The sequence below is a fragment of the Agelaius tricolor genome, unplaced genomic scaffold, assembly GCF_023055355.1.
Source record: "Agelaius tricolor isolate 1412-34295 unplaced genomic scaffold, bAgeTri1.0.p SCAF_11, whole genome shotgun sequence".
Classification (NCBI taxonomy): domain Eukaryota; kingdom Metazoa; phylum Chordata; class Aves; order Passeriformes; family Icteridae; genus Agelaius; species Agelaius tricolor.
Window position 1 is genome coordinate 16386787 of NW_027269271.1, and position 27654 is coordinate 16414440.

General features: G+C 38.4%; 1 protein-coding gene across 4 annotated transcripts; it reads right to left on the reverse strand.

The window, feature by feature from the left end:
• Positions 1 to 6609: 6609 nt before the first annotated feature.
• On the reverse strand, positions 6610 to 27364 carry SH3GLB1 (SH3 domain containing GRB2 like, endophilin B1). Of its 4 annotated transcripts, none has more exons than XM_071436344.1 (11): positions 27120 to 27364; positions 24205 to 24346; positions 21529 to 21657; positions 20714 to 20847; positions 20239 to 20331; positions 18117 to 18203; positions 16707 to 16730; positions 13291 to 13380; positions 12729 to 12829; positions 8060 to 8291; positions 6610 to 7082 (listed from the first exon to the last, which is right to left on the reverse strand). In XM_071436344.1, exons 1-11 carry the CDS (start codon positions 27189 to 27191, stop codon positions 6975 to 6977), a joined length of 1212 nt encoding a protein of 403 aa, XP_071292445.1. In that variant the 5' UTR covers positions 27192 to 27364; the 3' UTR covers positions 6610 to 6974. The 4 variants fall into 4 exon arrangements, with proteins under 4 accessions (XP_071292445.1, XP_071292446.1, XP_071292447.1 ...); XM_071436345.1 differs by having other exon boundaries at positions 18165 to 18203; positions 27120 to 27360; XM_071436346.1 differs by lacking the exon at positions 27120 to 27364 and adding an exon at positions 26624 to 26937.
• Between the last annotated feature and the right edge of the window lie 290 nt (positions 27365 to 27654).

Consider the following 27654-nt stretch of genomic DNA (forward strand, 5'->3'; position numbering starts at 1 on the left):
GACAGTGTGCAGTCTAGGGAGAGCTGCTGTCAAACAAACTGGGGGACATGTGACAGCCATCTCACTAGGAAAGTCTCATACACAGCAATCAAAGTCGCTGTGAGAATTAAATGAAGTTTCCTGCACACCTGCTCAAAAGTCATTTGGCACCAAATCTTAAATAGCTCTCCAGCCAACTGTACAATGCCTTAAAGACAGTAAGTTTCCAATTTAGCCTATCATAGTTATCTAAGAACTCACATACAAAGACTCCCCTCATCTCGAAACAGTCTCCTTATTTATGCCAAATTTAGCTGAACGCTATTTATCCTTAGGCATGTTTTTAAAATATATAATTAAGAAAAGGAGAGAAAAAAATGTGTGATCTACACTTTTTTACAGGATTCACATAACCATTGAAAAGCTTTAGGTCCTTCCCTTGTTACCAGTGATTTCTCCAAACCTCTCAGCATACTAGTGAACACATGCTACCTAATGGCCCCAGCTGGGATTGCAACTGGAACCACAGGGTTTGCGCTGCACCCTGACAGCTGAGGATTTGGGTTTTCTAAACAGTAATTTCCCACCACCCATAGCCCTACAACCTCTTACCTTCTTGCTCATGAATATTGGCAGGGTTTGAGCCTGCCTGGGAAGCTGGACGAAAGAAGAATCTGCTCCTCTAAGAGAAAGTCTCCTGTGGCACACGTGGGGCAGGGAAACTTCAGCCTGTGGCCGTGAGCAGTGCAGCAGCTCTGGAGGCAGGACTGGCCTGAGGTCAGCCAAGGGTGACTTGCAAAAGCCTTAGGGTACCCATGGTAACTTCACCTGATGCACTACAGTCACTGTATGCTGCTCTGGAGTGAAATACTCTTGCCTCCCTAAGTATCTTAATATTAAAATCTAAAGATCTAAAAAAGTCTTAATATTAAAATCTAAAGATCTTGAAAGCTTTGAATTGACAAAGAAAAGAAAATCCTTATTAAGTTGACACCAGCAGTGATTCTATTAGCACAGGGCAAAAATATGTCTGACCTGATCCAGGTTGGACTCTGTGTGTTTCTGTACTCCCTTGAGTGGCTGCCAGACCTTCTCACAACTGGTGCTAAACAAAACAACAGAGCAAAATGAAACTTTGGGAAAATTATAAAGTAATATTAGGGTCTCTTTTCATTCCAACAAGTGAGAAAGAATTCTATCTAAAGTAATTTTTTCTTCTTGCTATTAATATAAAAGGTAAGCAGAGCCCTTGAGAGGTGATGTCTGAGCCAGCCTTTACAGGAGGATATGATTAAGGCACAAGCTATCAGGAAAACAGCAGCCTCAATCATCAGATCACTCAGATGATGTGGATGGATCCTCCCATTTCTGTGCTGCACAGTCTCCCAGGTAAACAATGATACTCACCTTTGTGAGGGAAGTTTATGATCAGCAATATGGAGGCATTAAACTGAAAATGATGAACAGTTCCCCTGCACAAGGAACAGGATTAGAGACCTAGAAATGCTCCTAGAAGCTCAATACTCCCAATGGAGAAAAACCAACGCTTTTCCCATTGGAAGGCGTATAGAGGTTGAGGTGGGGAAATATGAAATTAAGCCTCAGTGACATGTGCCCTTCCCTTTACCAAAAATAGATAAAACGTAACTCCCCAATATCTCCAAAAAGGGGATTTGAACATTTTCAAGACTTCTAACATACAAAACCTCCCTGGTTTTGTGAGACTCCCAATGCACACAAATATCACTGCTGAGCATCTAAAATTAAAAGCGATTTAATTCAGAAGTAAAACTGGAAGATTTTTTGTTTCAAAAGTTTCTCTGTATGAACAATTTCCTCCTTCATTACTCCATTTCCAGTACTTTTGCTTCTGTCTATAACTGTGCAAAGACATTTTAAAGCTTTAATTAATTTTGCAATTCCAAATAGCTTTCCTTAATTGCTCATGTCAAACATCTATTTCATGTATTTAAAAACTTATAAAACAATTCTGTGCTGACAAATTCTAGATTATTAATTGCATGTAAGCTCCCCATGCTAATGTATTTCCTGTCGTTCACTTCTAGCAGGAAACTATTTTAAAAAGGCATAACATTCATACAGTAGTTCAGTGTTTGCCTTCATGGTACATTTTCCTGCCATTCCCTCAGCTAAGGTACAGAATTCAACAAGTTACCCAGCTTGGAGGGGCTTCTCACCCCCAGATGCCACCCTGAATGCTCCATGTCACGGCTCAATGGTAAGGGCAGCAGCACATAAGACAACTGAGGCTGTCTGTCAGCTTGACTGATGTTCTTTGCATCCTCACCAAACACAAATTTGCATGGCCAAACTAACAAGCTTGCAGTGTACTGCCTTGTACTTCCATTAATAGCTGTGTGATTAATTGGTTACAGCCCATTGTATTAGAACAAACACAGCCAGAAATTCTGCTTTAAAAAAATAAATCAGGATTGGGCTGCAGGCCAAGTTTAGCAAGGATTTTCATCAGTTCATAAATTCTTAAGGTGAATGAAATGGAAGAAAAAAACTAAAACAGTTTCAAGGAGGTCTGAGATAGAGGGATTCAACACCACCCTCACAGGACTCAGTACTATGAGGCTAAGTAAATACATACCTTTGGCAATCCATGGAAAACAAGGCAGCCTAATTCTGCAGTCCTTGTTTAGACAGGACTTGCAGCCATAGTGCCAGAGAGGCAGTGACTAATTTCCCATCACCTTTTATAGGGTACAAACTCTCACAGGAGTTCTTGTTACACAGGATTCCAGAACTTTATTTATGGCTCATGGGGCTTCATAGCCCTATTCCCTTTCCCAGAGGTATTTATTTCAGACCAGATGTCTACCTGACCCTCTAAAAGACCAGCTTTGAACTGGGATAGGGAAAGCCCAAACATAACTACTGATAAGGCATTTGAACACTAAATCCTTTTGCTCTAAGTCTCATGTGGAGCTGCACGGTAAGGTAGAGAAACTCCACAAATTCTGAAAGAGGGATTAAAAGGTAGCATGTTGCACTGCAGAATTTCACACAGCTTCACCACCTTCCATTGACAATCTCGGTCTACATTTTTGGGGAACTGAAAATCTATGCTCAAATATTTTACACTGAATACATATGGGAATATTTATGCCTGCTCATTCTAGGTGGAAACATTAAGATTACTTATGGGACTCCTGCCAGAAACTTAAGTCAGAGAAGTAATATAGTGGTTTTGAATCAAAAACATTTGCTTCATAAGCCTTTCTGCTTTGTGGATTGTCACAAGTGCCTTTCTGTCTACAACACTGAAATAGTGAATTCTTGGGCCTTCTAAAATGCAGGCAGGAAGAAGTAGCCTATTGATGTTCCCCTACAACTTCACAGGACTGCAGTACCTGGCTAAAGTCCAGACCAAAGATCCATTTCACAATGTCAGTTTTTAAGCCCCAACAGCTTTCAAGGTAGGATGAAGCATAGTTCAGCTATTCCATTCAATACTGATAATATTATGTGGACACCAAGTTTTTTTACAGTGAATTATACCTTTGAGTCTGAAATCCCAGACAAGGTGTGTACACAGCACAGACACAGCCAGTACAAGTCCTGACAAGTTTTACATTTGTTCTTCTGTTTTCTGAGTTGCAGTACACTCTTGGTATGTTGTAACAATCAGAAAGCCCATGCCAGCTTCTTGTAAAATGTGAAGCATGCCACAAAATACAAGACGAGGCCAATCCTGCCCAATTTGCTTTTTAATAACGTATAAATCCCTGGCTATGATGTCACCTGCATGACTAAAGAGAGCACAGTAATTCCTGCACTGTGTATGGGATCCAGGGATGCCAGAACTGTATACTGACACACTGCTGTTTGTGGGCTAATCATGCTTCCATTTCAGAAGACTAATTAATTTGGGCAGAGCTCTATGCTAAGTTCAATATCTCTGCACAGTCACACAGTCCATAGATATTTCTTTCCACCTTCCCACACATATTTGTCTCAATTAGACACTACATACTGATGGGTTTACCTGTGGCCAAAATTTCCACATGGCAGAGAATTTTGCTCCAAGATACACTACAACTCTAGAAAGAAACAGAAGTAACAAAAATTATTAAAATCTCACACTTTGCAAGAGGTCTAAATCAGAATTTCTGTTCAGACTCAGTAAGAGTTAATTTTCAAGCTTGCTCTGGCTAAGAAAGCATCAAAACCAGCAGTTATGGCAGAAGCTATATAAAACAAGTATATAGTTTTCTAGAAGTATTAATTTACTGGCACTAATGATGTTGTATATTATGCCATCTACCATAAAAACTGATAAGCTGTGATGAAAACTCACTCAGGTTTGTTACAGAATATAAATGTGATGACTATTCTACTTGAAATTGTTCAAAATCTTAGCATTAATTAGAATGAAGTAAAATGCCAGTGAATACAGGGGAAAAAAATGCTTATATTGAACAGCCATGGAATCACTCATCCCCTGCCTGCACATATCCTTAGGTATCAATTCTGAATGCACTTAGTTTGCCAAACCAGTTATTAAATGTAAGGTAATGCATATTCTATATATTTTTCTGTGTTTGAAGTCTGATTTCATAAATACCACATAGGATTTTTCTGTCCTGGTTTACCTTTTCTCCTTTCTTTCAACCAATAAATCTTGTTCTAAGAAAACAGGGAATTAACTAAAGAAATAAGAGACCCAAAGCCAAAATCAGTTACTTTCGTATTTGTCACAAAAATCATTGAGTCAGCAAACAAAACCAAAAACTTCCAGTTAATTTCTGCCTGAAAGTTGCCAACAAAGTGACATGCAAAGATGGAGTTTTGGGACTACCTGCAGTAAAGTTATATTCAGTACAATACAAGTGCAAACAAGCACTGTTCTACCAGCTCCCCTTTTCAGGGGTACAACAGGGAATCTCACAATAGGTGAGTTTAAGAAAACATTAACAAGTTTCTTTATTTAAATTACTTTTGGGCTAAAATTAAAAACAGGGAAGACAGAGGGTCAACTTCAATTTCTCTCACACATAGCTTAAGCTGTTGACACATAATGAAAGTTTAGGCTGCTGCTAAATGTTGCCTTCACGTAGCTATACTACTCAGATTTCACTAAATCTCCATCGTCATTTAACATGCTGCTCTGTAACATTTTCTTGCACTCACTTAAAATACAAAGTAAATAGCCCAGCAGAGCAGAGTAATTTTTTTTAATTATCTTGAATATTCTAAAAATTAAGTCAAATGAACAATATTGATTTTAATTTAAACACATTTGATTGCAGTTCACATTAGAGAGGACTGCAGATCATCACTATGGTGAAATGGCTCAGTCTTTTTACTTCTAAAGTGTAGGGTTTTATCTTCCCATTAATTTTATTTAATGCATCATGAATGATTCATGGTTATTTCTACTTAATCACTAACTATTATTATTGTTGTCTCTTATATTTGCATCTAATAGACAGAAAAAATTTAGGATTTTCTCGGCAGTTACCCCAAGAGATGAATCAATGTGATATATTTGTTCTAATGTAACTTCTGCACTCTAAAAAAGAGAGAGTAATTTTGGAAGTGAAACTCAAAATAAAAATCATCACTTTTTAATTAAATAGCCATAACACCTAAATTAATATAATTTTATCCATCCCACTGAAGTAATTTCTATTGCTGAATGTTTCATCACTACATGCTTGCAGTGACAATGTTAAAAATTTGTTAAAGAAATGTCATTGCAAACAAAATTGCTGATCAGAAGCAGTTTGCTAAGCATTGGTACCAGTGTTCCCTGAGAGCTAAAGTGGACTCCTGGTAATGTTGCATGATCTGCAAGGAGAAGAATTTCCTTCTCAATGGACAGAGTTTCCTTCTACAAGTCCAACCCACTAAACTAACTATACTGAAACTAAAGGTAGAAGAAAGAAAGGAAGATTCCCTTTAACTACACACTTTTTAAATAATTTTACAGCCTTAAAAATCTGCTACTTATGAAATGCTAAAGGGTGCAGTGTTCAGGAAAATGTTATTTTATTTACAAATAATACTACCTTTCATAAAACCATTTTCAGATTCAAAACATTTTTTCCTTCCTGCATTGGAGATTCTCTTGCAAAGCAAAATGCCTAACACTAATTGAATCCAATTAGAACATGACAATGAACTGCTGCATAAGAATTGGGGATGCAGAATTTCATTACAACCTATAATCTGAACAATTGTATGCTCATTTATACAACTACTTAAATGTAGGGAGACAGTGCATATTTGCTTAGCAAAATGCAGTGCTTAATTTAACATAAAGGCTGATTTGCAGTTGAAAGAATTTTTATAATTACTAATCAAACTGAATTAGTCTCTTTTCTGGAAAGCAATTAAATGAAAAAAATACAAGGCAAAGTTAAAAACCTGTCAGAATTGTATGTCCCTACTTTGTGTCAATCCACCTATGTGCAACTTAAAATCTCAGCATACTGGGAACTTGCCTTAACTTTTCAGAAGTGACTAAACACACAAGACACTCAGCAGAAGCCATGTGTGCCTCAGCACATCTGAGCTCCTCAATGTTGGGAACAGAACCACATGGTTTATGTGTCACATTTGGTTTTGGTTATTCAAATAATGTGCATTACACCTGCATCAGTTCACAATAAGTTTATTTTATGTGAAGAAAAGCTTTGCCATTAATGAAAAATTTCAGTAGAAAACAGTACCTCCTGCTTTCAATCTAGATTACTCAAAAGTAGAAGCTTGTATTAGTGAAAACTTCAGTAGAAACAAATCTGTAGGAAACGTTCTTGGCACATGAAGTAAAAGCTTTAAACACATTAAGTTTGAATAGAGTATTGACCGTGCAACCATGCTGGCAGAAAAGCCAGTTTTTAATGGCTGGTATTTGTCCCTCAAGACAGTAACACGGAAGACACATAAACCTGCTTACATAACGTTAATTGTATATAAATATGGTGTTGCCATAATCGACAGTCTCTATGCAGGCCAACCATTTAGTTTAGCAGTTCTAAATAAGTAATAGGCACTTTGCCTTTCTGATTTCCCCTTTCACCCATCAGCCAGTCTGAATCCATGCCAGGGATACTGTACACTGTTATCACCTACAAAAAGAAAAAGACATTATTATAAACTTCATTTGCAGGAAACAGAGTTACAGTCTATCTTCATGTGATTCCCAGTGTCTTAGAATTGAGATTACCCAGGTTAAACAGAGAATTTAATATGAGCATCCACGGAACATAATCTAATGCTCATAAAAATTATTTCATTGGTCCATGGAAAAGAGTAGACACAGTATCATAGTTTAAAGTACCTTTTTTCTGTTGAAATTCTATTCATTACTGTTTATTTTCTATTATGCTTTAACTTGTGTATTCGCCCTGAGCCTTAACAGGCAGCCTAAAAGAAACTTCTGTGGAGTGCATGATAGAAAGACAGATGGTGTTGATGTGCTACATCTTCACAGAAAATCCAAGCCCACGGCTTCTATCTAAGTCACTCTCTAGATAAGAAAAAAGTCAAATAAAAATATTGAAGCAATGCACACTAAAAAACCCAAAAATTCTGAATATTCTTTTTTCAATTTCTTCTTTAGCATTAAGCAACATTCACATTACCAGGTGAATACACTGTGCTTCACCATCTACCTCCATCTTCTTTGTATAGACTCTGACTTACAACTGCAACTGAACTAGAACAGGAATAAACACAGCACAACCTTCACCATCAAAGCAAGAAGTAGTTGTATTTTCATATTCTTCCCAAATTGCAATAGTCAATGTCTGAAAGACTAATCATATTGAAAATAGTGCTAAAGGTGTGGTGAAAAGTAGACAGCAGAACTGCATCTTGACTGTCCAGCAAATGTTCTTGCAAGCTAAGATGGTGTCACAGATGTTGGCTCTCACTACAGAATATTAGGATACATAGGTACAGGACAATGCTCCAAGGGTATTAATGAAATTTAGTTTTTTAAAAATCAACTACACAGACTTTTTGATGTAGCAGATCTCAACTGGCTACTCACAAACATTCCCATTTTACTTTCAAATAATTAAGGTACATAGAAAACTCTTACCTCATCTGCAAGTAGAGATAATTCACTGCTGTTTGCAGCATCATAATCATAGAGAACTCTTGCTTTTCTGCTGCCACTTGATGACTTCAGTTCACTGAGGCCTGAAGTAACCATTGAATTGCTTACTGAAGGCAACGAAGCAGAGGCTGAGGCCAAGACTGAGGGAGAGGAAACACTCTGCACAGGAGTTGTGGAAGACTGATTGTTGTTAGAGAGGAAAGTAGATGGAAAGCTGTAAGAGGACAAAAAAAAAAGAAAATACTTCTGAATGAATCTGTTTTACACAGGGCATTATACATGCTCCCATGCCTAAATTAGCATTCTTATTTTTATCAGCAATAAACACCAGTAGATAGAAGTAAGAGAGCAGCACTAAGGGTTCTATAACATAAATAAAGATACTTGTTCCTGAAAAGTAGCATAAATCAAATCAATATAAATTTAAAGGAATACTGTCACCTTAAAAAACCCTGGATATTTGTCTCTTAGAAAAGGCAAAACCAAGAAAACACTGTTGGTCAAACTTAATTCAGACTGTACTTTGATAAACATTTCTTTTGACAGCTCTGCCAGGAAAAGTAGCCTCCACCTCCTCCTGCTCATTCCTCAATTATGTGGTTACACAAAAGATTGTGCTGACGAACCAGATCAGGGAAATATAATACAACTTAAAACCACAGCCTCCCTCTGAGAGCAAGAAAAAACACACAATTATTTTTGTAATCTAAATCAGTTCATTGATTCAGCTAACTTCATGCTGTAAAGCAAAAAATATTTTTTACAGTAAAAATGAACTTATATCAACTTAAGCTGCTCATTTCTGGGTCAGGCTGCTACTTGCTCAGTGCCAGCCATAGTGCTTGCCAGACCCTCCCATGAAGTCAATTAAATTCATTAACCTGACTGAAAACGAGGGGGGAAAAGTGTATAATCTCCTACTTAGTTAATGACCTCAGTCACAATAAACTGTTCTGAGTGACAGAACAGATACAAGGGAAAGCACAGAATAACATGAGTGAAAAATGGAAGGAGCAAAAAGGAGAGCAAAGCAGCAAGAGATTTTGGGGCAGTGGAGTAGGAAGAATGGACCAGCAATGATGAGCTCTGAGAACATTTCATGTCACTCTGCCCTACATTCTGGGATGCAGTCCTGTGGCTGACTAAACTCAATTATTTAACAGCTGATGTAACAATTTCTTGTCCCTTTGCTGCCTTACTTGGTTCTAACACCCATCTGGATTCTACCTTAAAGAGTAGTTCAATAGAGGTTTTAAAAAGTGACAGAGCTGATGCAGTAAAAAAGGGCCAGCACTAGGAATTAGACTGAGTCATGATGACCTGGAACTACAGTTGTATTCCCTTCCATTCTTTTGACCAGTGAATTCCCACACAAAACTTCCCTCATCAGTCCTTCTACATGGATGCCTCTTCATTAACATCTAGGATTTGGGCATATTGCCTCCCCCCTCCTTTCGTGTGCCTGCTCTTTGACATAAGGAGGATCTATCCATACCATGCATATAAACCCCACCAGAAAACAGCCTCATCCCTTTCCACCTCTTGCACCCCAGTCAGATTCTTTCTGAAGGTGCAGCTCAGTGGCAACTGTACCCATGTAAATCCAGATCAGTATATTCCTAACCATGTCTGCAGCATTATTGGTGCTCGTATGATCATAAGCGGAGCTGCTTTAGGGAGATGATGCAGGTGAAAACTAAACCCATCAATGCAGCAACTAATTTTTGGTTCATGTGACAATAAATAGTGGAACTAATGCAGCTCATATCTGTAACAGCTGCAGCAGTCCTGCACACAAGGTTCCAGGTTCACACTACACTTAACCTGGTAAACGTGCAGTGCCACCAAACAGGGCAGACCCACTCCTGTACCCCTTTTTAGCACAGATGTTCATTCTCTACCATTTGAGTCAGATCTAGCAATCTGCTGCTTTTGATTCAACAATTTGAACTCACCAAAAATCAGGAAGATTCTCAGTTAACAAAGTAATTACCTGTAAGTTATTCTGCTCAGTTCAAAGGGTCACTGGTTGTACAGTCAGTGGAACAGAAAGCCAAAATCTATCAATCAATTGCATTAAGTCTCACTCCTTTTGCAAAGCCGTATGTAAGGCATTTTACTGGAAGGCTTCAGCTACACAGAGATTGTCTGGCTCAGGGTTTTCTATTTTGAATGCTTGAGTAACAGGAGTTTCACAGCTTGTAGAGTAAGATACTAGTAATAGATAATCTGAAAAAATTATGCCACAGCTTACATTTGTCTGTTAGGGAAGCTGAGAAACTTCAGAGCAAAAGCAGTTATCAGGAAGGAAAAAAGCAGCCAAAGTACCAGAATATTTGAAGTAGATTTGTTTAGTTCATACTGAGGAACTGAAAATAAGGAAAAAGGGAGATTTGATTTAAAGGATCAATCCGGCCTCACAGGAGGGGAAGGCAGTACAGAGATAAGCAGCTGGTGCTGCCTTGAAGAGAAACATCCATAAAAATATGTCTATTTGTATAAAGAGAACTGAGTACAAGTTTTCCCCCCACCCTCCTTACAGTTGCCTCTGGAGAGTACATCAGGAAGATCAGTGCTCAGCTTTGGAACCAGAAAGGGGTGTATGCCCTAGATTCTGACCCAGGTAAAATATCACATGCATCTCCTCTGAGAACCAGCTTTCTGTTTTAAGCAACAAACTGATCTCACTTAGAGGCTGAATGCCTCTGGTCCATCAACAACCTCAAAACAAAACTCAGATCCTTCACAGTTCTTGGCTTTTATGTGAGAATATTGCACAATACCATTCTTAGATGTGTGAAAAGCTGTGTAACTCAGCACTACGTGTTAACCAACAGAGCACAACCACATCTAGCTGAGTTGCCTAAGTTATTTATTTGGTCTGTAAGTGCCCACATAACCTCAGGAGCACAGAACACAAACCTACTCATCTGCTTATTTACTGCAAGGGCTACACACCACATCCCTATAAATGGAAGCAAGGAGCACAACCTGAGACCCTGTCCCAGTGCTCTGTGATACTTCAGTGAGATTTTTCTTGCACAAGGAAGGAAAGACACACCCAAGATTTAATACCATAACTATTTTAATCCACATAGGCAGGGAAACGTCATTTCACTGTTAGAGGCATGTAGAATTTTGCAAAGCTTCCATGCTTTTGGTTTTCTACCAGTCATAGTAATTTTATTAAAAATACTAATCAGATCACAGCCACATAAAGATGCACCCTTCTGTTTTCCTAAAGGCACTATTTTCTTCAAATACACATTTTTTTTTTTATACCTAGTAGCAACTTACACAAATTTTAAGCAAAAACAGCAGTTCTGGGACAAGCTATACATCCTAAAGCAGAATTTAAAGAGGAACATGTTCTTCCTTAGAATAAGAGTATTATGTTTAAGACTTTCTGTTTGATAAATACACTAGGATAAAAGTACACATTTTAAAAATATCCTCTAAAAATAGTTGTGTAATATATTTCACTCTATTTCTAATTTAATAGTTGCTTTTCCTTAATACTGTAAATGTTTGTTTTCAAGCATTCAATTCCATAACTTGTATGTCTGTGTTACCACATTTTATAGCTGACTATCTGGAATGTATTAGACTGCGAGGTAACTTTAAAGATGCAGCATTTTTTGGATCAAAATTTTAAACAATTTAAACTACAATTCAGGAGTTTAGTCTTTTAGAAGACTAAAAAAAAATCTTTAAACTACACATTTAAACAAACTGAGGAAATCAAATACCACAGGAAGTTGCAAGTCAGGAAAAGGGCAAGACTCAAGAACACTTTTGTTTTTACTTCCTTGTCAAGGAAAACATAAACACAGATACCTCAGACACAGTTACCTAGAACAGACACTAGAGTAAACTTTTAAGTACAGACAATTCTTCAATGCATACACTCATATAAATAACATCTGTGTAACTCTAAGAAAGGGTGATTTGTGAAGAATTAGAATAGAGAAACTTTATGAAATGTAAGTATGTGGATCTCTACATTCCCACCCATCACAGAAAAAGGATTAAGAGCAAAAACTAATGTCAGCTTCTTCTCTTACTTTAAAAATGCTAAGCCCAGGAAACAAGACAAACTTGTTCATTCTACTGTATGTGCTCTGGATAATTGATGAGATGAAGTAGATTTCTCCCTATACACTATCAATGCTGGCAGCTCATTTAAGAGTGGAGAACAAGGTTTCATCAGAAAATCAGATAATGACCTGCAGTGAATTAAGAGGCAACAGGAATTTATAGGAAGTATAAAAACTTTTCCCACATTGCACAGTGGTTTAGTAGTGTGAAGCATAAGACAACTGAAATACTGAGACTACAACTGAGACTCCAAAAAGATCTCCAGAAATTTCTTTTTGTCACATTTAATTAGGTTACCAAGAGCTCACCTTCCTCAATTACACAATATATAAAATCTCAATAGATCAACTCTCAAAAAGCCTTAGTGCTGTGTGTAGGCTTAGGGAAGTAGTTGCACTGGGTAATTACATATCAATTACCTGAGAACAGATACACTTCCTTTCAGTCCAGCATGCCTGTGTGTCCACCACTGTTCTATCAGTGTACATTTTCCTACTATTAATAAGCATTTATTAAAAACAGCTTTTTTCTGAAGTTTATACAGTATTACTACCTTCCAAGTTGTTTCTGGAGATCCAACATATATTGGTAACATTGTGCATAATAGGTCATCTGAGCTTCCACAAAGTCATTCAGACAGCGGAGATGATGTGCCTGTAACACAGCAAAGAATTCAAGAGTTTAGTCCACAAGGGCACTCAGGTGCATTAGAAGGAGTAGGCACCTGGTCAGGTGCTAATGCCAATACTGGCACTTAGGGATAAACACCAGATAGGCAGAGTGCCTGGATTTACCAGGCAAACAGAATGTCACAAAAATTAACATACTTGAGTAAACATTTTTATGGTTTCAACACTCAATTGATCTGATGAATGGGAAGCTGGGTATGGAGAATGAAAATGAAAACTTTTGCATTCTGAAGGTTAATGGGGAAGTAAAGTTAAATTCAGTGAATATTAAATTAGAATTAAAAAAAAACCCCAACCCTTGTGGTTTGATGCTTTAATGCACTGAAGTGAAAACTCACAGACCAGAGTTCCCAAGTAGTTTACAGCAGCTTTCTTTAGAAGGCACCTGATATTGCCTTTCCTCCTCAACACCTTTTGGGTACTCACATGTGTGCTGCTGATTCCTTCCAGCAGCAGTCTGGTAATCTCTGCTTGACGGTCAAATTCACTCTGAGTAATTCGCACCTCCTGTTCGGACTAAAGGCAAGAATGCACATCAGGTACCGGTACAGTGCTCTGTGCTACACTGCCCACTGCAACACTCCCACCTGATGCAGAACTGCTCACACAAATGCATGAATTATAGGTGTTTGAAATGGGCTTTTCTTTGCAGATCTTTACTAGGCAAAACCAGTAATTGCATTCTGGGTTCAGAAACGTGGAGGCCCTGTGTACACAGCAAGCAGTTTATTAACAGACACCTACTAAATATGCAAAAGAAAGGCATTTCTTTGCCAGCATTATTACCCCACCTCTCACAATAACAAATCAAGTGTTCACTGGCACAACCACGTCTGCACCAGGGGTTTTGTCAGCACACCAATGGCAGCCAAGAATAATGTAATTTTTTTCCACAGATCAACTGAACAGGTCTTTGATGAAATAATTCAGGGTAAATCTGACATTATTTTTGCCATGTAATTGCACAGCAATCAGCTGTACATAAATCTTTGATGTGCAGTTTTACCAGAATGTCTCATAATTTAATGCCTTATACTGGCCACCAAACTACTACAATTATTTCTGGAGCTTGTAATCAAGGAGTCTTTGAAATAAATAAACCTGAACTATACAAAATGTTCTAATGCTTGGTGCTATAATTAGAGTAAAATCTCTATTTAAAATTATGTAATACAAGTTTCATATTTCAATAATTCAAATTTATTCCCTGTTACATATAATTCTGAATTATTTTTAAGTTTTAAATTACTTCAATCTAGCACAGCCAAAATTACTTTAGAGTACTTTTTTCTGGGGGGGGGGGGGGAAGAAAAAAATTACACTAAATACACATATACAGAATATGGTGCTCTAAGATTCATGGCTCCAAGACAGAATGTCCTCAGCCTGGAATCTGGATTACTTCGCCTCAATGCTTATATTCATTTAGTGCCTTGTTTCTAAAAACAAACCCAAGGGAAAAACCTACATTAGGTCCAAGGTGCAGCAATTATTATTCTCAGAAAGGAGAAATATATTTTCAGGAAAATTGAGGTGATACCAGGGGAAAAAAATGAGGTGATACGAGGTAAAACACCGGTTTCAAAAGCATTTTATATGTTTGCAACCATCCTGCTCTTCCACTCAGCTAATGTTAATCAGTATGAAAAGTCACATGGAACCTCAGAAAAGAGCACAGAAGAATGACACAGTTACCTAAAAGTCATGGCAACTGGAAGAGCTTACACAGTAATTAAACACTGAAGAAGTACCTAAAGAGAGCTGTGTGCCTCCTACTCAAATCTGAGATAGCACTGTTTGTATCAAGTTCCAAATTAATTAGGTCTTCAAAGTTTGTTGAGGAAAGAATCTTTGCTTGGAATTTTCTGATAAAATTTGAATTAGCAGCAGCAAAATCCATCTGTCAGTCTTTTGAGAGAAATGTAAGAACAAACAGATGAAAAAAGCTAATCTGATAGCCAAGAGGGGAAGAAAAGCAACATTGTAATTTTCTTTTAAAAACTTATCAAAGCAATAAGTAAATAATTTATCTGGAGAGAAACAGCTTTGTCCCTTGCTTCTCTGAAGTCAGCAGTTGCTAATGTGTTTCTGTCTCCCTGTCAGATAAGTAAATACAGGAGAACAGGAACTTAGAAGGGGACATATCCATCAAAATAATTATATTTGTTTCAACAACATTCCAGCAAATCAACTACTTTCTATAAAAAAAAGGAAAAGTAGGTAATGTGGTAACACATATTAACTTAGTACAGAGTGACTTAAAATACATTTACAAAAGCCCAATGTACTGGTTTTATAGAGATTTACATTAACTGAATTACGCAATGATGTCTTTAATGAGTTTTGCCCATCCCTATTTTCAGTACTGCTAAGTGAACTGTAGCAGGACAGCACATCTATTCTACACCTTGGGGTAAGGGTGAAAACCAACTGATTTTTAATCTGGGGAGTTTATGGCCTGATCACCTTTATTTCTGAACAGAGTGAAGAGCTCAAAAATACATAATATTGTCATTTCTTCTCAATAGTGTCTGCTATTTATATACTACATAAAAAAGGGACCTTGAATTACATAATTTATTACAAAAGCTGAAGTTTTTTGTCTTCTTTATGCTATAGTTAAGCACTTTGTATTATTTCTTCTTTCCAAGACATAATCTGTTAAATTTTGCTACCCTTAAAATTGCTTGTTCTTGTCTCTGAAAAGCAAAGAGCTTCAAGATTAGTTTTCATACAACAGTATTCTTTCCCTGCCATTTGTTCCCCAATATAGGACCAACAGAGAGGTTTCCTCCTTCCAAATATTACTTTACTTAATTCATTAAATAATTCTCAAACTTTAGGATCAAAGTTGACCTCACCCTCCTTTTACAATTAACCCTCCTTTTACTTTAAATGCCTCCTTCCCTCTGAACTCACACTCATCCTCACCTGTGGGCACCATAACTCACAGAAAGCTGGAAGAGCAATTCCCACAACCCCCAAGATTTCACTTGAAGCTGAAATATTCCAGCTTCTCCCTACACCTCCCACAGCTGCCTAGCTAGTTCCCCATTAAAAACCATACTCCAAAGCCTCTGCTCTCCTTCTATTGACATAATTTTAATTACCCCTCCTCTACAGAAATCCACTAAGAAACCCCTCCTTCCCTGCTAACACATGCCCTCACAGCCTGCTGCCAATGCTGCTTTGTCAGAGCCAGTGAGCCTATGAAAAATGAATGGCCCTTCTCAAGGCACCACAGCAGCCACTGCCCAACAGCCCATTAGCTCCTCTGAGTTTGTCCCTGGCCAAGGGGTGGCACAACAGAGCAGGCTGCAATGCCCATCCCAAGGCTAATGCTAAACTTACAAACCAGCTTTCAGGGCAGGTGCAGTTTTCAGATGTGCCTACCCCCTAACTTAGGCTGCTAAGATCTAGTGACACTGGGGAGAAAGGTGAGGTGCTCCATGTTGTGGGTAAAACTTGAAGATCAGTGTTTTCAGGAGAGTTTAGATTACTAGACCCAAATATTTCTGAAAATTTTCAAATAAGCTTGTTCTGATGAGGATATCGTACCAGTAAATTTTGAGAGAAGTCCTGTAGTAGTCTATTGTATCTTGTCCCATGAGAATCATTTGGTACTGGTACTGAGTAGCCAGAAACAGCTTACTATAAAACAAGCCCCAAGCATTGTTGTGCCACTGAAACCTGAAAGGCCCTGGAGGGGCCCAGTGTACTCTGATCTAATGCATCAGGCTGCCAGCATCAGACTGAAATCAACAACATGTAATATCCCTTCTTACAGCAGACCAGCACAAGTTATGATTTCAGAATTCTGCATTTTAAAATTGTTTACTTACTTTTGTCACTTCCTCAGCCCATATCTAGTCAGCATTAAGAGTGGGGGAGGAGAAAATAAAAACATACAAACTTAGACATTGGTGGCACTCCATTATAGTATATAATCACACTTTGGCTTTTAAGTACTTTCCTGTCCTCAGAACTTCACAGGGTTTGAGGAGCACTACAAGTCAGTTGCCCAAAGCCCTTCATACACAATGAATCTACTATGAATATGGATAGCATTACCTCTATGAAACAAGTTAGATACTGAGGAGAGTGTGACTTGTAGAACTCATGTATTACAAGAATCTACTTAAAACAAGCTATTACAACACAAGACATGACTACTTTAAAAAAATGACGTGAATCAGACAAACCAAATTACCTTAGGAGGAATTTAAGTTACTTTAATGTGTTATAATAATGGAAAACTATGGAAAGCTATTCTCATTTTTACACTGAAACAGATGAATGCTTTCTCTTGCTAATTTCATTACCAGTTTTCTATTTCACAAGCACTTTGACTGAAATCTAAATTTAATTGAAACTGCTACAGAGGTATCTCACATTGAGTATTAGAGTAGTAGCAAGCAGCACAGCAAAATCATAGAACTGCAAGGGATTTAGTCTAAAAGTTAATTACTTCAGCTTGCTCTTTCAATTCCCTCTTGCAATGTGGTTCTTTAATTTTCATCTTCTGCCATTGTAAGATGATGACACAATTAGGAGTGGGAAGAAATGTGTATAAAGGTTGCAGGAGCAAACTGTAACAAATAAGTTTATTTGCTCATTTTTTTATCTGATCACAGCTGAGAAATCTGGAACACTAAATTGAGATGAGACCCAATATGCTGTGCAGATCCAAACCCCAACCAGAACAGGCTGGACAGTGCAGTCTATGCTGCACAGAACTAATTAATCCCTTTCTCTTCTACTGTCACAGCTATAGGGCTAAAACAAGCTGCACTAGGGAGTCTTTGCAACAAGTTTAGGAAACATTGTGCTTTAAGTTAAGCCATTAACTTCTGTGACATTATTCAGTTGCAGTTCTTTGTAACACATTGCTTGAAGGGAATAATTTCTACATATTCCTGTCTGTTTCACATAATTCACTTTTACTCATATTAAAAAGATAAGAAAACTCAATAATTTCTTTCCTCTAATAGCTGAAAATAATTTCAGAAGTGAAAAATTAACTCCTTTATATAATAAGTTTACATTCATAAAATCACAGAAATTAGAATATAATACTGTATATTTCAAATTATCAGAAATAATCTGATAAAAATAAGATGCAATGCTGTACTGACATAAGTGTATTTAGTGCATTTCACCAATCCATTTTCAAATGGAAAACAACAAAATGAGCTGAATAGCAAGAGGAAACATTTGACAGGAAAATGAATGAACACAGGAGGCCAACAAACCTTTAGCCATTTTACATGCAGCAAGTTGAGCATGTAAGAGACATTTACCATAATGTTATTTTCTTCAGGCTGAGAGATGTTTAGTTGCTTAAGTGTATAGATAAAAAACAAAGGCAAGTTAAAAAACTGCAAATACAGCAGGTAAATAGATTATCAGCACAAAGCACTGCAAGTTTAAGTGAAACAAGATTGTGAAGTGAATATAGATAAATAAAACAGTTTAGATTCTTATTTTAAATACTGAACTAAGCTGTTTCAGTTGTACAGTAAGCATGGGACAAGCAATTTCAAATTATTTTTGCCAGTTATAAAAATATGTAATCACATGTAGATAAAATTTAGCAATTTAACCTGTCACAGAAAACAGTAAAGCATAAAAATTTGTGTCATAGCTCAATACACTACACTAACCTATCAGTCCAGCCCTGTTTGTTAGGTTTCTTCCTTTATAAATAAGGGAACCAGCAGAATCTAACCCATTTGCATCACACCTACATCCAGGTTAGTTCTCACTTATATACTGCAGAGGACAAAGAAGAGATGCAATTTTGTTATTTCTGCTGGCATTCTACAATCTGATACTTCTTACACATGCACATTAATTTTAATTACATTTTGACAGCTAAGTATAAGCAAAATAGAGAAGAGGTTTAGGGTTTCATGCTCTTCCAGCACTAAATTATGTGCATAAAACTGCATACTTGCTGTATGAATACTTAGGATCAAATAGGAGCAGCAGCAATTGGCACCGAGCTCTGGATGACTGCACTGGTGATGGATTTAAAACTTCAGTATTATATATATATATATTTATATATATTTATATATATAATTTTAATACCAAGCTCAAGGGGAACAATTCTCATTGCTTTAGAAAGAAAAGTCCATACTTGCTACCATACCACAAAGGAAGCTAATAATAAAACCACTTTTTTTATTAACTTAACTCTGAACAAAGTCAAGCAAAGGAATAGTTTACTATCCAATGCTCCTCTATCCATTGCTTCAAAATTGCACTGCTTGCTGATCAAAACTTTCTCTGTTCTCCATAGTTAGTCTTACAAATTAAGAATGCTTGACAAACAGAGAAGTGACTCTTTTGGCAGAGAATTTAGACAAGGGAAAATGCATGCATAGATTTAAAAATACAGTCAGTTTAAATACAGAGGGACAGTGTGCATGACATGGACTGACACACAAGGGCAGAACTGTCAGGTAGAGATCATGTTGGTTTTTTAGATGGATTGTCATCGCAAAGATGCACTTCAAAGCTCAAGACGATGTCTCTGAGATCCTTCAGGACAAACACCCATTTTGAAAAGCCAGCAAAATCTGTCAGTCCTTCTTCCTCTCCATCATGTACACTGTCCCTGTGTATTTAAATAAACTCGATTTCTTTATTTGACCCTTACTGTATTAACTCTTACAGGAGAAATCACTATCCATCATTAACTACAGAACCTTTAGGAAAGAAGTCAAAAGATAGCTATGAAAATACTGTAAATATATCCTGATGAAACTACATACAGTCAACAGTCCATTCCTTCACTTAGAGCATTTTAAGAGTTTAAAAAGCAGTAACCTTCTTTTTCAATTTAATCTCCTTGAATAAGCATTTTTTGAGGGAATCAGAATGGTTCAAGTCATAAAAGTTGAAGCATCTCACCTCTGTTTGGTGGTGTAAAATAGTAAGCAATGCATAAAGAGAAACCACAAATATTTTTGACAGAGAGAAGTTAAGTATAGATAGGTTCATCAGTTGAAAGCACACACTTCATACCCACACTTCAACATCTGCAGAGATTCAAGTACTTGTATTTACACCCATATTGGCAGGTTGTATCAATTAATTTTTGACAATATAGGTTCATCTACTATAAAACAAGAAGAGAGTAAGTAAATCTAACTTGATGGAATATTTAAAAGTAGAAGACTAACACCTTGATCAGTAACTCACTTCTGTTTCCTTGTGTTCCACTAAGGCATTTGTTACAAAAGTACCTAGAAAAACAACCAGGGTAAGAAGCTAGAACTGGAAACATAACCAAGCAGTCAAGTTGATAAATATGTATCAATCCATCTGAAAGTTATGGACCAACTGGAAAAAAAACCCTCTACTTACTGCAGCTCGAGCTTCTGCAACTTTTGCCTTCTTCAGTCTGGTTTTTGCAGCATCCAAATCCAGTCTTTTATTTTGTAACAGTTTACGTTCTTTCTGAAAGTGAGTTAGGTTAGTTTGTGAGAATGAGTACACATACAAGCAAAAGACTGTCTACTTGGAAATGCTTTTAATGAAGAATCATGTAAATAAAAGTTCTTCAGTTGGAGAGGCAGAATTAGATCCTAATTATTCTCATACAGTTTATGCTCAATATGCATACTTCTTACAGAAGAATAGTTACCGAACTAACATTTTCATCATTATCTTGTTTTTACCTCGGCAAAAACCAGAAAATACTCCAAAGGCACAAATTTCACTTGATTTTTTCTGTTATTACCTGGAGGACAGTAATAATGCACCATTATCTACGACTACATTTTGAAGACTGACAGTTACAATTGGTGTGAAATTCTGAAAAATGTACAATTCAACTTACAGTAATAGTTTTGTAGTCTCCTTCAATAAAGTTTCTTAGGGGAGTGAGAAAGTTTATAGCAGAAGTTTGAATGAGTTCTCTGTCTGCTGCCCCAATTCGCTTTTGTGTTTCTCCACATTTAATGAGTGCATTTCCTGCAAAGGAAAAAAGATGTTAATCATATTGTTCAGGCAGGAGGTTAACAAAACAGGTTGCCACAGTCAGGAAAGTTTAGGCCAGCAGTTTGAAAAACAACCCAATGCCATGAAAAGGGCCTTCAAAAGAAAGAAAATAATGTGCAAAAAACTCAACGCCCCCAGAAAAACCACTCCAACCCCCCCAAAACTAAACACCAAAAAAACCCAACATAAAAACAAACAAAAATCCCACACCAAAATAAACATCCACATAAACAACAAGCCAAACCATAATCAATCACAGGTCAAGGCAAGATTTCAATGAGACCACATATTATGGCAATCCATAGTGAACACCTATTTCAGAACTGGACATCATACCTACTTATTTTAATCCAACAACTTCCTCTCCTACACAACATTCTTAAGACAGGAGTAGTTGGTAGCAAGGAAAAAGCTTAAGATACTGGAAAATAATGTGCTTTTCCTCACCCCCATCTACTCAAACTTCTAAATATGCATTTGCACATTAACCGAGCAATACTTTAAATTTTAGTTTTGATCTCCTAATGCTCAGTAATACAGCAAGTCAACTCAAACTGATACAAATGTCATTCAACAGTTTTATCTAGAGGAAGACAAGAAATACATTTTTATATTGTTAAAAAAGCCTGTATCTGTGTGATTTTTACTTCTTACCATAGGCTGTTCCTGGGCCAAATTCATTCCCAGCATCAATCATATACTGGCCTAGTAACTCTGGGTTATTCATGCGACTTGGTGCTTTGCGGTCCAGCTTCTCATAGACAAATTCTTCTATTCTGGCATCTAAAAACATTTATTTGAAATAATTACTGTTATTTAAAGCATAAGTTAGAAAGAGAAACAAGCAAACAAGAAAAAGGAACACAAAAAAAGAATTCCAAAATCCAGCCATTAAACTCAATATTAAGTGAACAATGTTAGGCCGGAGATCCTGTTCCTGAAAACTGACCATGTTCCATGTTTGCCATGCCATGTTCAAGTATTTCCTAGAGCCATCTGGGAAAGTGAAAACGTATACTTTTCTTCTCCATCAGCATAGTTATACAGCTTTTCAGAGTTTTGATCAGAAGTCTCCACAGTAAGAGCAATAACAGAACACTTCTCCTTAAAAGCCAGTCTTTTGTTCCCCCTCCAGAAAAAAAAAATTGTTCACTACAATTTGCAGTAGGAATTAAGTTCAACAACTACTCTAAGTTCCCTATTAAGATATTCTGAAAGTTCAATAGCCCCAGAAATTATATCCTCTTTCCCATGCTCCCTTGAAACATTCTGAAAGAAAAAATGTTATTAGAAAATGTTTCATTTCATTTTCTCATATTTTCTTAGTCTGAGCAATAAAATTATCAGAAAAACTTGTTGAGACTATTTGAGTATTACTACCCATCTATCACAATACTAAGCCACAGGGAGCTTCTTAGGTGGAAAGGCCTCACACACCTAAACAGGGACTCTGTAATTGAAAAAGCAAACTCCTCAGACACAATACCCAATTTTTCTGACCAAGTGCTTTCATTTCTCACCTAGCTGGCTTTATTTATACAGTCAGTAAGAACTAATTTCAGCCTACAATAGTACAGACAACCACAAAGAAGCTTTCCAGTGAACAAACCTGCCACTTTAATACTACTTGTTAATTAGACAACTTTCAACAGCAGTGCATTAAATAACTACTCTCTCATGGAGGTCACAAAAATTAATCTAAGACAGACAATTATGGGTATCAGCAAATTCCCTGGCAGCAAGAGTGAACCAGAAATTATCAAAAGTTATTTGTTTTCTTTACTCAAGCCATAGTATTTATTTTTTACTAAATCACAAAAGAACTGCAAAGTAATCTAAAATTATTGGACTATTACATGGGTCTGATCTATAGGTACAATTATAAATGGGACTTAAAGTGATTTTTCCTCCCCCAGACAGGGTCACTCCATTAACAAGCACTAAAAGCAGCTCTCTGCAGCATGTGATCCTTCTCCCAAGTAGGCCAGCAAACAGCTGAAGTTACATTCACAAAGATCACTGCTCAATGGTGAGTATTTTTAGCCATAAGAAAATGGAGAGCAGAAGTGAGACACTACTATATATCATCCTTCCACTGAAACTTCTGTATACACTTCCACTAGCCTCCAGTCAGTGCTTCAATATTCAAAGTTGACAAGTTGCTGTAGAAGTTCAAGAGATACCAAAATACAGAATTGAATGAAACAGACAGCTATTTCCTCTGGCCTAGACAAAAGTAGAAACTTGAGCTAGAATTTTCTGCAAGTTCTGCTGCATCCTTCCCACAAGATTAGTTGGTTTATTTTTAAAATACTGTTCTTAGGAACTAAAAGATGCAACACACTTCCAAAGTAATACTTCAAACATCTCTGTAATAAAGAATTTATCCATTTGGCATTAGAGAAGTGTTAGCAGTGTATGATTTACCTTTACTAATAAATCCTAGCTCAGTATGTCATTACAAGGAGAACATTTGTTTTCAGTGCAGAAGTAACAGCAGTTTTATAAAATTATCATTTGAGCAAACCCAAAGGAGGTTTAGATTTTTTCAGTGAAGTAGTTCACCCACTGACTGGACACCAGGTCTTGACTTAAAATCTAGATCTATACGCTAAGCAAATTCCTATAGCTCTAAACTCTAGTACAACTGTAGGATGAGTCTGAAACTCATGTCCTCAACATTACTACTCATAGCAGCAATTTCAGAAACAAATAAAATTAACACACCATAAAACTTCATTACTTCTGACCATGGTTTTTTTCTGTTGCTGTTAGAGACTCAACAGTGATTAAATCATATTTGACACTTTTTGTATTGCTCAAGTAGGGCACTAATTCTTCAGTAATGGAATTGTTAAAAACAGGTATTTTAGTCCATCTTGTCTGCTTCAAGCAGACTACTATTGTGCAGAGATTTTAAATAATTACATAGTAATGAAGTTTCTTAAGCCACTGTATCTACTCCATAAAGAACTTCAGAATTCTTACAGCTATCCAAGATATCTGGAATTAGAATGGGAATTTCAATTAAACACTAAACAATTCAAAAATCCCATCAACCTGAGACTGAGTAGAGTATGGAACCAATACGACAGTTTAAAAAGCTCAGTATAAAGTTTTCCCCATTTGAAAGGTTCAGGAAGTATCAGCAATTGGCAGTGACTCCAATTCTTACCAGCTCTTCAAAATGTGCCTTCTATAACTGCAGCGTTCAAATTTTAAAACTGCTGTATTTAGTCATTATTTATGCAATAGCTATTGAAGTAAATATTTACACTGGCATATCTATTAATTCAAAAGTTGAACACAAAAACCTGAAGGGCTCCTTACTTGGATTTGGCTGCAATAATACTTCTGTTTGCTTCATTATTTTTTCTGTCCATAATTTAGTGCATTCTGCTTTGCTGAGAAGGTTCTCCAGATGAGCATCCAGTTCGGTCTTCTCTGCCTGACCAAGCTTTTCTTCTGTGAACTGCAAGTTAGTCAAGTAAAAAATATTCAGTTCATAGAAATAATTTTCCAGAACAAATTTAAAACAGTCACTTATATTAGTTTGAAGATGATGTTTTAAAAGATATAACCATTCCCCCAGTCACCAGTAAAAATCTAAGGACAAATTTGAAAGTTGTTAAGTTTACCAACACATCCATATTATCAGATTAAAAAAAGGGCAGAAAAATATGTGAAAGGTAATTTGTAACATTATGAAGAAATCCTCTGGTAAACTTGGTACTGAGAATTCCCATGTGAAGCAGTTTGTCCAATTTTGCAGTGTTCTTTAAAACATTAACCATAATGGAAGTCCAGAGGTAATACAGAAAATTAAAAGATTACTTCAATCTTGTATGTTTTGTAATTGTTTGTCAATTATCCTCATGTAAAACCTGAAGATAAAACAGATTCTGATTGCAGCTACCTTGAACATATTGAAAAAAAGTCCTGTCCAGAGGAAACAGGACAAAAATAGGGAGTTTAAACTACAGTAAGAAGATTTAAATTATAATTAGACATTAAGGAAAGCTTCTAAAGACAAGGATTAAAAGCTAAAACAAACTTTCTTGGGAAGTTGTGAAATCTATCTCTTTGGAGACAGGGAGTTGCTTTTTAGAATAGGACAAACCAGTGTTTGATAGACTCTTTAGATGTCCTGTTATTCTTTACAGAAACAGTAAGACCACCTCTGCTGTTCTCATCCAAGCTGTGATTTTAATGACCATGAAGTACAATATAACATCATCTAGCTAAATAAATCCATCAGACAATTCATTTCACTTGATACAAAATTCATGCCAAGTCTGACTAATCCACGAGCAGTTTGTTTTTCAATCCCAGACAGGGAGAAGCTCCACATTTCACATCAGGGAAGCAAGGGAAGGCGGAAGTGAGGGCTCTCCCTCCCCCCTCAGAGCAGCAGTTCCTCCCAGCAAAGATCCCATCCTTGACAGCCCCCTGCTCCAAGTCAGGCATTCTCAGGAGAACCTGGCTCATGATTAAGTCACTAACAAATTTACCAATTAGGAATTTAACAGGACTGGAAGCATTCTGACTGTCCAGTTACATTCTTAACAAGTTCTTTGATGGCCAGTAAGAAATAGAATACAAGAGAAGTAAACTGCATTGTCCAAGTTTGTTTTCATTTCTGCCACATGTAGATTAACCAACTTTGATAGCATGCACATCTTGATAAATGCTTCTGGCATTTGCAGCTCTACATAAAAGCAAACTGCAGGCATGAGAAAGTTCAGCTGCTGTATAGGGAAGAAGGGAATTTATTCATAAACATACTACTACTACTACTGCTGCTGTTTAAAAGGCTTTTTAAACTATGCCAGGTGTTCTCAAAAACTTTGTACAGATTCTTTACCAGACAGTAAAAATAGGTGTGGAATTATTTTTTATAATTAATTACAGATACGAGTATTTGTATATAAAATTATTAATATTTCTTATTAATATTTCCATAAATCCTCTCAGCAGTGTGCAGATTGTGAAGATCACAATGTTAGATTTCACACATACACTTAAATGAAATCACAAGGCCCCATCACAAGATCTTACAATGAAGGGTGAAATTGCATCTCCTTTTTTTCCCTTGTCCTACAAGAAAAGACAAAGAGGAGGCAGGAAAGGAAGAGTCGGTCTGGGAAGCGGGTAGGTGTGGAAGAAGCCAGGAGCAGTGGGGGAAGCATGGAAATACCTCCACCACAAAGAGAAGCTATAATGACTGCTTTAACTTCATTTGAATTTGAACAATATTTTTTGACGAGTTTGCATTTTCAGAGCTCTGCTGTGCTGCTGATCATTGGTTCTGCTTGAATATTGAGATTTAGGGCAATACATCAGACTGATGAGACTAGATAACAACGCTCACCACATTCCAAACCTGACTGTGACCCAGTGAGAACTCATGAGAAACCAAAGTGGATTACTATATACTGCTTGGATGCCCATCTCCATACAGCATCTGTTCAAGTTTGATTATATAAGGAAAGGGGATTACGGCTCAAGACAAGCGCTAAGGAACAAAAGACAGTTACAATGCCCTTACTGCGAAGAAAGGGGAAGACCAAATCTGAAACAATGGGCTATTAAAACGATACTAAAGGTAAAACAAACCAAACAGCCTAAGCAGACACATACCGGGCTTTCATGTGTCGCATGAGAACTCGATTTTTACCGATCAAGTAGCGATATGAACACGTTTCTAGCAGCCAATAAACCCCAGGTGCTTATTTCAGGCGAGACACACCTTCGTCCTTTGCATGCACAAAGTCCGGCCGTATCTCCCGGCAGTTGATGCCTGCGCATCTCGTGCTCCCAGTGCTGGCGCCTTCTCCCCTCTCTGCCTGCCTGACCTTGGGCTGTGTCACCCCCGCAGCCCCCCGAGACTGCTGTATGGCAGCCTGCCTGCCGAACCGCCGGGCCCGCCCAGCCCACGGCCGGAGGGGCCGGCTGGAGGAGACTTCTCGCAGCAGCCCTGGCCGCCCGGCCCGGCCAATGCTCGGCCTCGCCCCCGCCAGCACAGCCGCGCCGGGCGCTCCCTCCGAGCTGGGGGCCCGCGGTGGGCCCGGCCCTTGCCGGCCTCCGGGGCGGAGCCCAGCGCCCCGGCCAGCGCCCCGCGCCAGGCCCGGTGGCGGCGCAGCGGAGCCGCCCGCGGCCTCGACCCGGCTGGGGCGTCCTCGCGTGGAGCCGCCCGGGCAGAACCCCGTCCCGGCGGGTCCCCGGCAGGGGAGGGCGGTTCGTACCTGCACGGCGCGACTCAGGAAGGTGCCCGCGTCAGCCGCCAGCTTCTTCACATTGAAATCCATGATGTTCATCTTGGGCGGGGGCGCTGACTCAGCCCGGGCACCCGCGGCGGCGGCGGCGGCCGCTCCGGCCCGTCCCTGTGGGAGCCGCCGGGGGCGGGGCCGGGCCCGGCCCGGCCGCAGCCGATTGGCGGAGCCACGGCGTCAGCCCAGGGCCCGGATCGGCCTGGCCCCGTTCCGCCTCGGCCGCCTTCCTCCACAGCTCCGCCCTGGCCCTACTCCGCCCCGGCCCCCTCCCTCTCCTGCCCCGCCCCGCCCCAGCTCCGGCCCGCCCCACGCTGGCGTGAGGTGACGGCGGGCGGGGCGAGGTGGGGTGGGGTGGCAGGGCAGGGCAGGGCAGGGCAGGGCAGGGCAGGTCTGGCACTGATGTCAGGGCATAGTTTTCATGCCGGCTAACCCCGAGCGTTCTCGGCGGCCTTCGGGGTTAGCGGGCATGCTGCTTTGGGGCCGGGTCAGCCTGCGCGCCAGCCCTGAG